Raw genomic sequence first — 15,595 nt, 5'->3', positions numbered from 1 at the left:
TCCACAGATCACTTATTTACCATGCAGGCCCACGACAAGCACCTGAAGAGAATCTTACATTTCATATTTACTCTGGAGCCCGCAGGTAGCTCGGTGCCTGCTGTAGAAACGATTTTCCAGATCAATTTTTGTTTCTCCAATGAGGTCATCTGTTCCAATCAAGTCATGGTCATAGATCAAGATGGAGAGCAGGGAATCCTTTGGGAAAGTGGCCTGTATTTCAAAAGACCTAGGACAAAAATGAGTGAGCACTTGTCAGCCAAATCATTTTTAAAGCTAAATCAATTAAGATATAGCACAGTTAACACATGAATCAAGCAACACATGCTGAACCAAGTGTTCAGAAGAGGTGAGATCTGTAAGAGGTAGAGATGCTCAGTGCTTCTGGAAAACCAGCTTTACTGGCCAGATTTTCAAAAACTCTTGAAAATGTGGCCTCCATGGGCACGTACAGATGAGCGTGCATGTGTGGTATGCGGTGCTTCAAACCACATGCACCACACAACGCAGCATTTGTCACACTGCTGATTTGTAGTGTGGTGGGTTTTTTGACACCTAGAGCTCCCAGCAGCAGTGTGCACCACCTGAAACTGGAGCTTGCCGGCTGGAGCCACACTGACTGCCGGCCAGGCTCCATGCACCGTACTGCTGCTGCCAGAGCCCTGGGAAGCCCCCAGCACCCCAGGTAAGGCTTCTGGGGCCACAGCCTTCTCTACCCCACCCAGGGCAGCTTGTCATGTGTCAGAGTGTGTGTGCATGAGTGTTGCCCAGGGTCAAGTGGCAGTGGCACCACTATGTACTGCTGCTATTTGTCCCCAGGAGAACGCATGTGCATGCTGGTTTAGGTGCACCCCGTGTGTCTAAAGCTGGGAAGCCATAGCTAGGGCTACTTTTGAATAATGTACAGACTGCTCTTTTGGTTGATCCTAAAGGTAAGAATTTATTTCCATGCAATACTTAGATTTAAAAGATAATGCACAATTTTAAAATAGGCTTTATTGTCCCAGTATCCATTTTTCTTTAACTTAAATAATAGAGTCATTAATATGAGCTGACTAGATCATTTGTTGCTTCATTTCTTCTTGTGCAATAACATGCAAAGCTTTCTGCAGATTGAATTTCAGGAAGTGTTGGGCCAGCATGGAAAGTGAATAATTTCTGATCATGCAACATGACACAAATTCTTGGGATTTAATCAGTACAATTATATGACATCCAAACAGATATGCATCAGTGTATAACAAATGCACTCAGCTCTTCATAACAGCAGAAATATCTGTTGAAAACTATAAGGCAGGAGGCACCATGAATCAAAATAAAGCTATTACTAACCTCCCAAAAATTGGATTTAGCTGTTTGGGGATGTAGTTTTCACGGTCTTTAATTTCAGTTTTGCCTAGTCTCAGCACAATATATGGATCTGATTTGCCATCTGGATCAGCTGGGCTAAGGTTAACTGCCTGGTAAGAACAAAAGACTGTTACATCATTGCTTCATGAAAGGTCACAGTTAAATGGTTTGTGTTCTGCCGGAGTCAGCCGCTCACTGGTGCAGGAGGTGCTCTGAAAATGCAAACGCTTAGCCAGCCCCATCTGCTAACATCACTACTACTGCTAACTGGTGGTGGCTGTGGCTATGACTGTTGCTGAGGCTGCTGGTCATGGTTGCTGCTGTGGTGGTTGTAGCTGTGTTTAGGGTTGCTGGTGGCAGTTTAGGTTGTTAACACCAGTTAAGCACTGGGGGCAGACTGTTTAGAGGATGCCTAGCCCCTGACTGCAAGTGGCTAGAGAGGTTATGAGGGGGCTGCTTCTGGTCAGAATGGAGTGGATGAAGAGACACAAAGTGGAAAGGCCAAGGCAAGAAGCTGACTTTGCTTGAGGCTTTCAAGTCCAAACTACCTTGAGGAAAGCTTGCCCTCGCCGCTTTTTCTCTTGTTGCTTCTTCTCCCTTTCCCTCTCTTGTTCTTTCCAAAACCCCCCTAAATGTCGTCTTCTCAGGCTTGACCAGCATCCCCAAGATTTTCAATGAGAAAGTCACAGAATCATAGAGAAGTCTCATAGAGAAGTAGGGCTGGAAGGAACCTCCATAGGTCATCTACCTACTCCGTTTCAGGGTCACTAACTGCACATCAGGGATGACCTTTGAGATGTGCTCAAAGTCCAGTGCTGCTGTTCACTGCTCTTGCTGTAATGGAATTGTGCCACGTGGATAAAACTTTTGAGAAGCTCTCTTAAACACAAACCAGAAGAAGACTTTGAGTATCAAACCTCCCATTATTTCAAGGCAGAAAGAGTTGCTGTCTACTTACTGCCACAATGTACACCCTGATCAGGACTTTGATGGGGTGGTTCGGTGGTACCCCGAGCAGAACCTTAGGCTGCCCTCCGTCCATCAAGCTGGAGTCTTCAGGACTTTTGTAGATGCAGAAAGAGCCCTGTGAGTACACAGTTATTTATTTCTCTTGTAAGCACAGTATAAGCCTTTTAGGGTGCTTAGCCATTTGCCAATTTCCATGGATTTCAACATTAAAGGCACTGCTTCGGCCAATTTAAATGCACCTGCTCTTTCATGCAGGAGCGGCTTACTCTCAAGCTTTTAACATATTAAAACTCCCCGTAACATTGTTTCTCAGAGCCTGTGTTGCTCAGCTCTCTGGCCCCATGAAGACCTTACCCAGTGTGGGGTCAGCCCACCGGTATGATCCAGTGCTGGCCGAGTTGCATATGCCAGATATAGCCATATGCTGGCTTGATACCACACACTGGACAGGGCTGCGTGCTGACCCAGTCCTGCGTGTCAGATTCTGCCATGTGCTTTCCTAACCTTATGCATCAGATATGGCCACAGAGTGACCTCACACACCACCCCCCTGCATGTTGGCATGTGTAGTGCTCAGACTCACACCTATTTTACAGTGCATCATGAAGAAGATATTGCTTTGGCAAATGGAAAAGTAATATCCTGACGACCAAAGTTTTGTGCCTTTCATTAGTCCCCCAGCTCACTGCCTTTCAATAACTGTATTTCATTATTTCCAAGCCATTCCAAGAAATACCTGCAAGCTCCACTTCACAATTTTATTAAAGAAATGTACATGACAGCTGTGGCCATTTCCATGTCCCAAATACTAATACCCTAAAGCTCACATCTTGCTCTTCATTACACTGGTCTAAGCTGAGTGTAATTTCAGTTGCTTTAAATCAGGAGTGTCACATTCATCTGACCTTGTGAGGTGGATGAAGGGTGTGGGGCTGGTTTGCAGGCTGGATTGGGCCCATGCACTGGATCCAGCTCAGAGGGCTGGTCCAATGCGGGCACCTCATGCAGCGCATGCCTTGGACCAGCTTTGTACATTGCATGCAGCATGTGCCAACCCTGGTGCGGGGCTCTCACACAGAGCTGGCATGGGGTGCCTGCTGTATGAGGTGGTCATTCCAGACTAGCCGTAGGTGCTAGCTCTGTTGCGTGGGGCTGGTCTGTGGGCCTAATCAGGACTGGCCTCAGAGCCAGTGTGCAGGGCTGGTCCAGCAGGGCACTGCATGCAGTGCATTCCCTAGACTGACCCACTATGCCATGTGCAGTGCCTACAGCCCCAGGTGCAGCCCCGCACATTATGTGTGGTGTGTGGGCTGGCACATGCTGTATGCAGCATGTGGGGTCAGTCCAAGACCCACAGGCAGGATCACAGAGCTCCACAGGCTGGATCTGACCCACAGGCCATCTCTTTGATGCCCCTAATTTAAACAGTAACTTGTTAATGATGCTTTTATAACATGGAATACAATCTGCCACTAAAAAAACTTAAAAAGGGGTAGCCCCAATGCCTAGAACACAAACAAAAGCTTGTGCTTTAACAACTTGACCACTTCAAATAAATTAGCAAAACATCTTTAAACAGACACTTGCACAGCAATGTACATGTTCAAGACATTGATTCTCCTGAAGCACAGAGGACGTCAGTCTGAAAGCAGGAAACTATTACTTTCATTGTGCTTGGAATTACATTTGCAGATTTTCCCAACATGTAAGAAATGTGGAGTTGTCTCCCTGTGGATGTAAGTAGAAGCTTCATCATTTAAGCTGTTCAGTGTATTTGAAATTATCTTTTGGAAATGCAGTCACGTTAGTAGTGGCTGGACTGCATAGCACAGTCATTCTGTTCTGGCTCTAATTACCACAGCGCAGTGCAGCTCTGGAATTGTAGCTGTGTGCTCTGATTCACAACAGTAGTAAACACAGTGGGCTGGAAACTGACTTCATAGAAGAGATCATAAAACACCAAACTTCTTAAAACTTCAGACTTTTCTGCAACACATTGTGACTTTGGCTGCAACAGGAGAGCTAATCATTGGACTAGACTACCAATGTTTTTTGAAAAACATTCCCTATACACGTGGAACGTCAATGAAAACATGCCCCTCTTTAAATTGCCAGGCACCAAATCAGCATTTAAGCTCACCTTAAATTTTCCTATTTTTCTGTCTTCATGGTCACCATGGTCTTCGTCACTGGATTTGCCTCTTAAGAGTTCAAAGGTTTTCACCCAGTCTTCAAAGTTATTAAATTCACTCTCTAGGTCTCCGTCGTAGATCTTGAAACATGGGAGAATGCTCATTTCTTAAGACGTACTAAGTACATGCACAACCATTGTTGCAGTAGAGGGTAAGCCCAAGATCAGTTTTAGCTCGGAAAAACGGTTTTATAAAATCAAGTATTTGCAAAACTCTTTGGGAACCAACAGGAAAAGATCCCCTCCTCCACTGCTGCTGAGAAATGTTTTATTTTTAACATATGTGCGTGGTATTTTGCCACCCCAATATTTTAGCAGCACCTTAATGACAAGAAGCATGGCAGCATGACAAAAAAAGAAAAAGAAGTATTGTCAATAGCAATCTTCCTGCACTAGATAATGCAATCCATTTATTATCTAAAAGAGAGTTTTCCACCTCTGTCTGCTACAGTATTATTCTGTGTAAATTTGAATGTAAAGGTGAAAAGGGTACTCCATTTCTGTTGCTCAAGGTGAAGCCTTTCTATTTTAAAAGATGATATAAAGGCTATCATTTCATTATATTATAAACCTGTTTCATGTCCCCTTTCGTTCAACTCCTAGGTTTCTAATCATTTTCCTTGTTCCTAATCTTTTCTTTGAACATCCTCTATTGTTACTTTGTTTTTTATAAGATAGGGAGAATAGCATCTAATATATTATTCCCAGTAAGAGCAGACTATCCATTTATATAAGACTTTGAATACTATTTACTTTCCCAATTCTTATACACCTCACATTTCTGAAACATTTAATCTCTAGTAACTGCATTCCTGTGCTGATGTTAGTACAAGTAGATGTTTTAGACTAAATCACTGAACATGTTTAATTGCATTGATACGATAAGGTGTGGAAAAATTCATTTAATTAGCTATATCCAAGGTGAAACTATAACAAAGGGAAACAAAAAAGGAGTAGGAGTCTAATATTTAGTAAGGGTGACATTCAACCCTCTTCTGAGTAGCAGCACAATGACTAAATTCCACTCAAGACTCACTGTAGGCTAAGTCCTGGGTACAACAGTCAATTTTGAGTTTATAGGATAAAAACAAAGCAATGAAATATTTTTCACCTGCAAAGTTGCCAGATTTGGGGCTTCTTCCTTTCCTTTCTTTTGGAGTAACTTATTTTTCTTCTTTTTTTCTGGTGTCTCTTCAATGTTTAATGTTACCTGGTCAGAAGTCTGCTTAGCTACAGAGATTTGATAACATCATTTAGGCGTTAGTGATTGCAATGATGGACCAACCTCAAATGTTTTAGCTGAGTTAGTAAAAAAACCATACAGATGTCTTACTCCCTTCCTTCTTCTCCACTTACACTCTCTCATCTCAAGCAAGTCAGAGATCCCTCTCCTTTTTCATGCCTTTTCCTTAACAGAAACACAATTTTTATACCTCTCTGCTGCTGAGCACTGTCAGATGACAGGATTATGCTTATTCCCCAAACCTGGTGACTTCCATTCTCACTCTATCCACCATGCACACATTATTTTCTTCTTGTCCCCCTTTTAATCCTTCTTCTTCAGCACTCCTTTTCAGGGAGAGGCTTATCTTGGTGGACTGCCACTGCCAGGATGACTGCTTCTTTGTGGTCTCATATAATCCAGATTTTCCTCAAGGCAAAGGCAGCACAGAACACATCTCAGCATGCCTCTGATCTTGAGGAAGCCCCAGAGAATGCGAGCTGCAATGATTGCAACGGCTAAGCAGAAACAAATTGGTTGAAGCACCACCAAATACCAAAAAAGGCAGGAAAGACCTTTGAAGTCTAGGTATTTATTCCAATTTTTCACATTTATTCTGGCTTGGTTGTATCTAGGCTTAAATTTGGGTCAGTCTCGCCTTATCAACTGCACTAGCTCTAACATAAATAAGACATGATTATTATTATTAGGAATAACTTTATAACTATGCAGCATTTAAGCACTGGGACAGATTATCTAGAGAAGTTGTGGAATCTCCCTCCTTGAAAGTTTTTAAAAGGAAGTTAGGCAAACACTTAACTGGAAGAGTTTAAATAGGAATGTCCTGCCTTAAGAGGGAGGTTGGACTAGATGACCTCCTGAGGTCCGTGCCAGCCCTACTTTTCTATGATTTATCTATATTTTATATTAGGTATATATTTATATTTAAGGGTATATTTATACATTGATTTGTATTTATATAAGAGTATATGTATCTGTACACTTATATTAACGATATAGGATTGGAAGGGATGGATATCAAGCTCAGTCCTAGTTGTATAAATCTAGGTACAAATATGAAACATATCAAATAAAAATACTAGTGCTTTTCAGTTTTCAAGCTGTCAGCTTGGTCAACTGCAATAGAAACTCTATCAAATACATATCATTGTACATGGATATGATGTCAGACTTTTGTACAGCATTCCCTGTCTATCAAAACATTTATCTCATGTAGACTGATACGAAATCATCCATACTACTAAGGTAATGGAAACTCTAGTCAGCTGCTGCTCCCAGCATAAATAACAACTGATATAGAAAGATCCTCAAAATGCTTTGGAAACTCTAAATTACTTCAACCACTAGAAAAATGCTGTCACCTCTAGGATGGGAATGAAGGCAGCTTTTTAAATGTGAACAGCAACTCTGCACAGCCAGTACAAACATTAGACTTCCCTTCCTTGTCAAATTTAAGAAATTGGATTAGCAAAATATTTGCTAGAGGCATGGGTCACTATTACAGTGACTTCCAAAGCAACAGATTACTTTGTTTTATTAATGCATTTACTGTCTATTCTTGGCAAATCTCTCCAAGTGCTGATGCTAAACATTCTTGAGTCGACATTGAGTTGGACACAGCAGTGGTAAAGCCTCTCAATTCTGTAATCCTTCATAGTCTATTTGTAGTGTTTTGGTTCTGAGTTGCACTAAAAATTTGTCTTATATTTGGGACACAATACAGCTGCTGCCCAAGAATGTAGTTGTCTCCTTACAGCATGCAACCTTGTACATTCATCCATCATTTTGAGGCTGAAATCTGCAAAGAACTGCTCACGACATTTTAATATATTTAATATCTAACCCAAACATAACTTAATCCAGTATGGATCAGAATCTGAAGACTTCACCCATGGTGCAATGCTACTAAAAATAACTATGAACCATGAACAGTGGTAATATTCTTCAATTATCACTGAAACAAATCATTACAAGTAAAAATTATGCAAATGTATTTCTCACTGTTGTTGGGTTTTCCATCACTGGGATAGATTCCCTTTGCCTATCAAAACAAAAAGAGAATGGACAATATAAATATAAAAGGAATAATAAAAGTGAAGTCATTTAGCATACAACCTGGTTTTCAAACACCATTCATCTACTCAGTTGCATGTTTAATTGATGCACTGACCTTTTGCATTTTTAGCACAGAAGCAAAGTACTTTGACCACCAGTCAATAACATTTTCAGCAGATTCATCCACTAGAGTTCTCTTTTTTCTCTTGGTAGATTGTCCAGAACATTTCCTTAAGTCCTAAGAAAAATGTAAGGAAAATGATGTTAAATTCAAAGATTGTGAACTCTTAAAAGCCAAATCGATTATGAAGACAAGAGGAACAATGTGGGTAGACTGGATTTTCTCTTCTAAGAACTAAGTAAATGTTACATTACTTTGCTTCTCCCTCTTTATGATCTAACAGAGAAACTGTTGTGGTTAACATTTATCCATGAAATTGCTACATTATTTTGACTGACACCAAAATAGTGTACTTCTAAAATGTGATACAAAGCAAACCATTTAAAGGAAAGCTTTGCCATAAAGAAATATTCACGAAAACACACTTTTTGCTCTGCCCTAGTTTCTTTACTCCTCCCGACTGAATTTGGGACAGTTTGCAGACATACTCAGGACTTTCAGTATTGCCAACACACGAGTTATGAAGCCAATAAGGATTCTCAATGGCCATTGAAAACACAGCCATTTTGCCCTTAGAAAAGTAAAAGACAGTACCTGCAAACCAACTGCTTGTGCAAGCAGTCCCACTGCCTTCAGTTAGATTACTCATATAACTAAGTATTGGGCCCTATTAAATTTGCATTCAACCATTCATACCAGTAAGGAGTTGCAGCGTGTCATTGGCATGTATTTAGCAGTGCAGTTACAACAGCAGCTATCATAACCTGTATTAGATGCACACAATTGAATCACCTGGCTCTGTTTATGCACTGCTCTTTATTGTATTGCCCTTATATCTTTAAATGCAATGGTAAAAGGTGAAAAACACACAAAGGTGTGTATATAGAGGGTCTAAACATCACTGCATTTCTTAGACCTTCAAATTATAAAATAAACTAGCAGGGTGTAATTACAAGAGGCTGCTTTCTTTATCCCACTGCCAAAACCAACTGCAACAGAACACAAAGGCCTCCAGTTGAGTCATGGTCTGTTTCTAATATTAAAAATGAAAGAATGACTATTATCAGTGAAACTGAAACCAAAAAAAAGAAAGAAACAGTTGCTGGCCCATAATTTACACAAACAACTGATCAGAAAAAACATATTTTTCCAGTCTAAAATATATACTGCCCACCATAATAGCCAATATTATCTCACTGTTCCTTGGTGCTTCCCCATCCATTTATTCCCCAGTGGTCTCTGGTCTGATATTTGGATTGCAAGTGCTGTGGGGACAAAAAGGGACCACCTTTTTGTTCTATCTTGGTACCTTTAGAACAAAAAGGGACCACCTTTTTGTTCTATCTTTGTATAGCATCTAGCCAGAGTGGCATCCTGTTCCATGACTAGAACTGCTAGGCTCGAAGACAACATCAGTAATATAAATAATGAGAAATTACTTCCAAATAACTCTTAGCTGATGGCTTCAGCTGTGCCCACCTTTTGTTTTCCATCTTTTGTTCGTTGAGATGAGGCCAATGAAGATTTAGGAGCAGGTGGAGTCAATGAAGAGGTAGCAGGTAAAGTTGCTGGAGAAGGAGATGGTGCTGGAACTGGTTCTGGCATTCCTACTGCAGCAGTATCATGCTCCACATCAACATATATATGATCTGTTGGGGGAGGCTGTTCTTGGGGTGATTCAAGTAGCTTTGATGACTCAGGGGATGCTGAAATTGGAGGCAGAGCAAGCTGGGTAAGACTTTGCCAGAAATGATGGTCATCATGTTGATGCTTAAACAGTTATTAACAATAATGCCTGTCCTTATTCATGGATAGTGCACAATCTGGCAAGGAGCTAAACAATTATCCCCAACCCAGAAATCCTTTAAGTAATGTTTTGCTTTAAGACGCACTGCAATAAATTATCAAATGACAAGTGTTTCACCAAAATTATTACTTGGTATTTTTATTTGGGAATCTAGAATTTACCTCTGCCAGTTTCTACAACTTCCACTGCCTTTGCTGTAGCTTCAGGAAGGCCCTTAGGCTTATATAGAAACTGCTTCAGGCAGTTGATGGTGTGTGTTCCAACAAGCGTGCTGCGACCAAAGGCTCTCCAGTCCACAACACAGATACTAAGGGGCGGGTGCAGAAGTTCATTTTCAGGTAATTCCTATCAGAAGAGAACAAACAACCCATTTGTTTCATTTGTTTGCTCCTGGACTAAGTAGTCATGAAATGCAATAGTTTGCCCTGGTTATTAAATGCATCAATGTGAACAAAATGGTTTAGAGCAGGGGTGGCCAACCTGTGGCCTGCATGCCAAAAATGGCACAGGTAGCTGCTGTGTTTGGCTCATGGCAGATCAAGTTGGGGGTAGAGATCAGAGTGGCAGATCAGGTAGAAAGTTGGGGAGCAGAGTAGCACTGGTGGGGGTGGGGGGGCAAGGTTTAATTTGTGACACCTGCCAAAAAGGTTGGCCACCACTGGTCTAGAGCAGTGAAGAAGAGTGATGTTGAGAGGAAAGAATGTATCAGTCCAATAATAATGTCCCTGCTGTGACTTTGCCCTTGTACCTCCTAGGCTCTCCTTCCATAACGTGAGGACAATAAATACTTACCTATCATGAAAGGCTTTGGTGAGGATCAACTAGGTAATGACTCAGTGGCAATGTGTAGGGAATGCATGGGGGTGCATGTGCACCCCCTGACAGGCTGCGCTCCCCGCTCAGGCGATGGGCGGCAGGAGGCAGGCAGGAGTACCGGCCCCCCCCCGTGAGTGCGGGCTGGGGAGTGCAAGTGCTGGATGCAGACAGCTTCCAGGAGTGCCACGGCCGCTTTCGGGAGCAGCGCAGCAGCTCACTGGTTGGAAAATTCTGCCATGGGATGACCCATCCCACACCTCTGGTTGGCGAGATTGGCCATGGGGGGACCCCCCGGTTGGTGAGACTGGCCGCACTGACTGGTCACTGGGGAGGCGGCATATGCCCGCCCTGACTAAGGCGGCACCAGTCACCCATGTAATGTCTATATAGCACTTTAAACGTGTCAAGTGCAACAGAAGTTAAAGATACCAAGATAAAACAGAAAGAATTTAGGTATTACTGCCACCCCTGAGATAGCATTGTGCTTTATGAATACTTTAATAGATCTTCATCTCTGCTGTCAGTTCCTATCCTACAGGCCAGTGGACAGTAATTAAAATGTCCAAGCATGCCTAATAAGGGATAGATTCAAGTCAACAATATAAACGTCTCCAGTGCTCTTGGGCCACTTAACTGCCCAGTATGGTAACAAGGGCTTAAAAAGGAAAGAAATCCAAACCATAACATATCTTTGGGAAGAAAAAATTCCTGCTGTCTAGCAACAAGTTCCACCCAGTGGATCTAAATTTAATTGCAATGTGTTTCATTAATGATCTGGCCTAATTGAGAAGCAGCTTCTGAACAGTTTCTTCTTCTAGCAAAACATTAGTAATTGTATCCATCTGGAGCACCTTTAAACGATTAGGTTAATGTATAAATAATGATTTCTCTCAATGCATAATTAAGACACAGAGGAGTGGTCTGGCCGGGAATCACTGAAATGAGCCATTCATTTATGTCTTTCGCAGGGACCACACCATGGGCAGGGGCACCACATAGTACGCACCACTTCAAACCAATCTGCTTGGACGTTGAAGTTGGGGTTTTTCTTGTAGCTCTGGATGACGCACGATTTCGCGGCTTTCCCTGCACATTCAATGAGAACTTGGGGGCGGTCTACAGAAAGAAGCTGGACCTTCTTCAGTTCACGAACACCCCAGAACAGAACCTATATGGAAGGTTGAAGAGACATGGTCAGCAACATATAGCTACCACCAGGAACCAGGGGGCAGGTTCACTCTGGCAATACCGAGCAGCAGAGAGTACTTCTAAAGCTGGTGGGGAGGACTACAAGAACTTGCCTCAGACAACTGTCATTTTCTGCAGTAAAAAAATGGCATTACAAGTTAAAGCAATTAACAACTTCTAATCTTTAACCAAACACTGAGATCATCATCAGCAACAGCTGCAGCAATAGCAACAATAATAATTTTATTTGTAATATTCCTCTCCTTTATCAGGCACGCATGCTATTCACCTGAACAGCCACCTTCTCAGGAAACAACTTGGCATAGCCCATTGCCTATGTGATGGACGTATACAAACCTCACCCCAGCTGGGAAGAGGATAATAGCAGCTACCCTGCTCAACTAGGTCTCATGGCTACATCTAGATATGTGCAGGTAACTGAGTCAGCAGGCAGACCTTCAGAGGATGCAGCTTTCCTTTAGAAGGGGCTTGGAAAATGGAGGCAGCAAGGAGAGTTTTGAGTGGGGAAGAAGTTCACGTGTGAGAAGAGCAAGTGCCTGGTGTGAGCCCTTAAGAAGCCTAAAGAAGTAGGGCTGCTATTTTGCCAGGAACTGGGTGATGTGTCTAGAAAGGACTAGAAACACAGGCCTAGAGCTGGCAAATGACTGCGTTGAGTTTGATTTGATATTTTCTTGAGGGTAATTGATGTTAATGTACTCCTTGGTGGAGAACTAAGGTCATCTAGATGATGGGAGTAGCCAATCTGTTGCATGAGTGCCACAAATAGCAAGGGAAACCTGTGTGTGGCATGTGGCAGGTCAGGGAGGGAGCAGGGAATACAGTGACATATTGGGCAGATTGTGGGAAGCAGAGCGACTGGGCAGGAGAAAGGGAACGGACTGGCACTTGGAGATGGAGTAGGGTTTTGTCTGTGGCACAGCTACCAAAAAAGCTGGCCCCCATTAACATGGACAAGCTGTAGCTGAAATCTGGCCCCAGTTATTTTCAAGACCAAACTCAGGGGGCAAGTTACCCACAGCTTTCAGGGCTACCTGTCCTGGCCCTCTGAATTGTTTTCACAATCCCGTGGAATTTTACTTATGTGGCTAAATAAAAAGCTTGCACAGCTAAACCTTGTGGCCTACTATGACAACGTAGGCATCTGAGAGTCTGAAACAGTTAAAATATTGTTTTTGGCCACTTACCTCCACTCTGTATTTACTTAAAATGGGACGGATGTTGGCGGGAACTGGATAAATCTGGGTAACATCAGGTGGATCTACTGAGGGAAGGCTTTGGGGACCAGAATCAGGAACCTAAGAATGAAACGGTTGATAGCTCTTACTGGTCTGTGCAGAAATAAAGATCTGCTCAGAGCTTCCTGTGACTTGTACATAGAATAGAGCACTTCACAGAGACTAGAGTTGTCATGTAAATGCAACAGTGAGAAAATGCTTTGCATCACGAGAAAGAAAGGGAAAGATTTCATGGGGAGAAATCATTTTATGTTCAACAGCATGTATTCAGGCAGCTCTCCAGAAAGTGTCTCTCTTGACTTGATAGACCATAATCAGCTATAAGGAACACATTACATGCCCTGAGTAATTATACTTAATAATATAATAACTAAAAGGCTGTCAAAAATGATACTCTTTTAACTATGGTTCTTACTGGAAAACAAACTAAGAAGGGATGAACTGAATCATACACTGGCCACTATTTCAGAAGAACAGTCTAGAAAAAAATCCAGCAGACAACATTATTTAACCATCTTTTAAGGTGATCATGGCTCTGTTAACTCTGCCTGGAAGTCACACAAAGCCTGGCATAACAGGGGTGACTTGTCAAAGTAGAAATGCTGTGTTTGGGAACAACCAAGCCCTGGAAATGTCAAGGCTGAGTCCTCCCTCTATACAGCATCCCACCAAGACTCTGGATGCAGGCAGCCCTTGTGCTTCTTGTAAGTGAACTCACATGTTTGTATTCACCTTTGGGATGGGCAAAGATGCTGATATTCATATTTACCTCATATATCTATTTTGGATTGTGTGTGTATGTGTGGGTGGGGGGGTAGGTGGAAGGGATGTCATAATATTTGGATATTATCATTGACTTGAAGAATTCACTTAGTTGAATGACATTTACCTGTCACCATGCTCTGGTTCTCCCTTTTCCCTGCATTTTTATTTCTCAACCCACTGTAAGTTTTCAAGAGTTGTTTGGTTCCCTTCCTTCCTCCCAAGTGTCTATAAGGCAGATCTACACGCTGCCTGGTTTAGCAGAACTTTGCTTTTACTTGGTCAGACTATGTCAAAAGAGCACTGATCTCTTTAACAAGGATCTCTTCTCTACTAAAACAAACTATGAATTTCTAGTTTACGGATTACCTTGTGTCTTGCTTAGCAACTGTGCTCAGCTTCATTACAATACATGAAGAGGTGGATATGGGAGAGGATAAGATGTGAAGTGTTTTCAGGTTAACTAAGGGACTGGGCAAATAGATCAAACAGATGGGCTGTATTGTGATACACGCTCTCTACAAACAAAAGGACATAGATGGTAAGAAGCAGCAATGCTTTGTCAAAGGCACTTCATAATTGCAAAGATAAATTATTGCTACTGAAAGGTTAAGACTATCAGCTGCCATCACCAGGGGACCTGTGAATTGGTTCTTTTAAATAGGTGTCATCTGTCTTTTTTAGGTACTGATATGTGCTACTGTGTGGGAGGCTCAATTAACATAAGGAAGAAGAGATATTTTCCTGACTACCTTGTAGGTGCAGAGAACAGAAGGGTGTAAAATATATCTCCTAGTCATTGCTCTGCTGTAAGAAGTGATGGCAATAATAAAACTAACAGCAATAATTCACATTTATATACACTAGCACCTTTTACCTATATGAATCCCAAAGAACCTTGTTTATTAGATTTCATGGAGTTTAAGGTTAGAAACAGGCATTAGATCAGCTAGTGTGAGCTCCTTTATATAACAGGCCACAGAATTACACCTGTGTACCTCAACTAAACTCAATTAATTAGATTTCAGCATTTCACTCCTCAGAGCCACACACTGTTGCATGCCACAGAACAGGAGAAACTGGAGCATCACCCATGCCTGAGGTCCCTGCATCACAAGTGTACTCAACAGATAAGATATGCCCCAATGCTCTGAGCAGGCCTGCATACCCCATGGTGCAGAGGAAAACAAACCAGCTCCCTGTGGCCCTCACATCCCTGCCACTCTGATACCCCACCCTGTAGGTGTCAATCAGTCTGATCCCGAGAAAGTGAGCAGGATCTGCCAGCTGGGAATCTAAGATTTCTTGGATCACCTCAGAGCTCTGCCCAAACTGCTTGATGGTCTGTCTCCAGATGTAGCCAATCTCTGAAAAAAAAGTGGGGGAGGGGGGACGGAAAAAAACACATCTGGCCAGTGAAACATGTGTGTGGGGTTGGGGGATTTATTCCTGACTTCTGCAGGCAACACAGCAGCTGTTTAGCAGCAGCTCATAGGCCAAATCTTCTGTCTGCCACACTATGAAACCCTAAATAGAACTGCGTTTATATAACTTGAGTGGTTTTACTTCAGTGCCACACTACAACTATGTGAAGAAGTAAAGATTTGCACCCTCTTGGCTGGATCCAGATGTGCAGGCATGTTCAGTTTGTGGTGCTGCAAACCTCTTTGCGGTGCCACAAACTGCACGTGTTGTGTGTTTGACCGTGCTGGGGCAAAATTTGCTACTAGGATTTCCTACTCCCTTGTCTTGAGGCACACTGCCCCAGCCAGCTGGGGAGCTGTCCGCTCCCCCGTCTCCACGTGTTGATTGGGGCACAGGGTTGGGGCAGTGCCTC

At 42.5% G+C, this 15,595-nt stretch overlaps 1 protein-coding gene across 1 annotated transcript in view; it reads right to left on the bottom strand.

Annotated features, from left to right (window-relative positions):
* The window catches only part of FER1L6 (fer-1 like family member 6), a 98,172-nt gene that overhangs the window by 24,279 nt on the left and 58,298 nt on the right, over nt 1-15,595 (bottom strand). Inside the window, exons 24-34 of the mRNA XM_090037715.1 lie at nt 12,946-13,056; nt 11,559-11,720; nt 9,898-10,081; nt 9,409-9,635; nt 7,924-8,046; nt 7,755-7,794; nt 5,622-5,740; nt 4,460-4,591; nt 2,309-2,434; nt 1,333-1,460; nt 59-229 (exon numbers count right to left, since the gene is read on the bottom strand). Coding sequence (XP_089893841.1) covers nt 59-229; nt 1,333-1,460; nt 2,309-2,434; nt 4,460-4,591; nt 5,622-5,740; nt 7,755-7,794; nt 7,924-8,046; nt 9,409-9,635; nt 9,898-10,081; nt 11,559-11,720; nt 12,946-13,056 — 1,523 coding nt within the window. The remainder of the gene's footprint in view (nt 1-58; nt 230-1,332; nt 1,461-2,308; nt 2,435-4,459; nt 4,592-5,621; nt 5,741-7,754; nt 7,795-7,923; nt 8,047-9,408; nt 9,636-9,897; nt 10,082-11,558; nt 11,721-12,945; nt 13,057-15,595) is intronic.

The sequence above is a fragment of the Crocodylus siamensis genome, chromosome 3 (genome assembly GCF_052110815.1).
Source record: "Crocodylus siamensis isolate JL-2025a chromosome 3, ASM5211081v1, whole genome shotgun sequence".
Lineage (NCBI taxonomy): Eukaryota > Metazoa > Chordata > Crocodylia > Crocodylidae > Crocodylus > Crocodylus siamensis.
The sequence above is the reverse complement of the archived record's forward strand: the minus strand, read 5'-3'. Positions and strand labels throughout refer to the sequence as shown.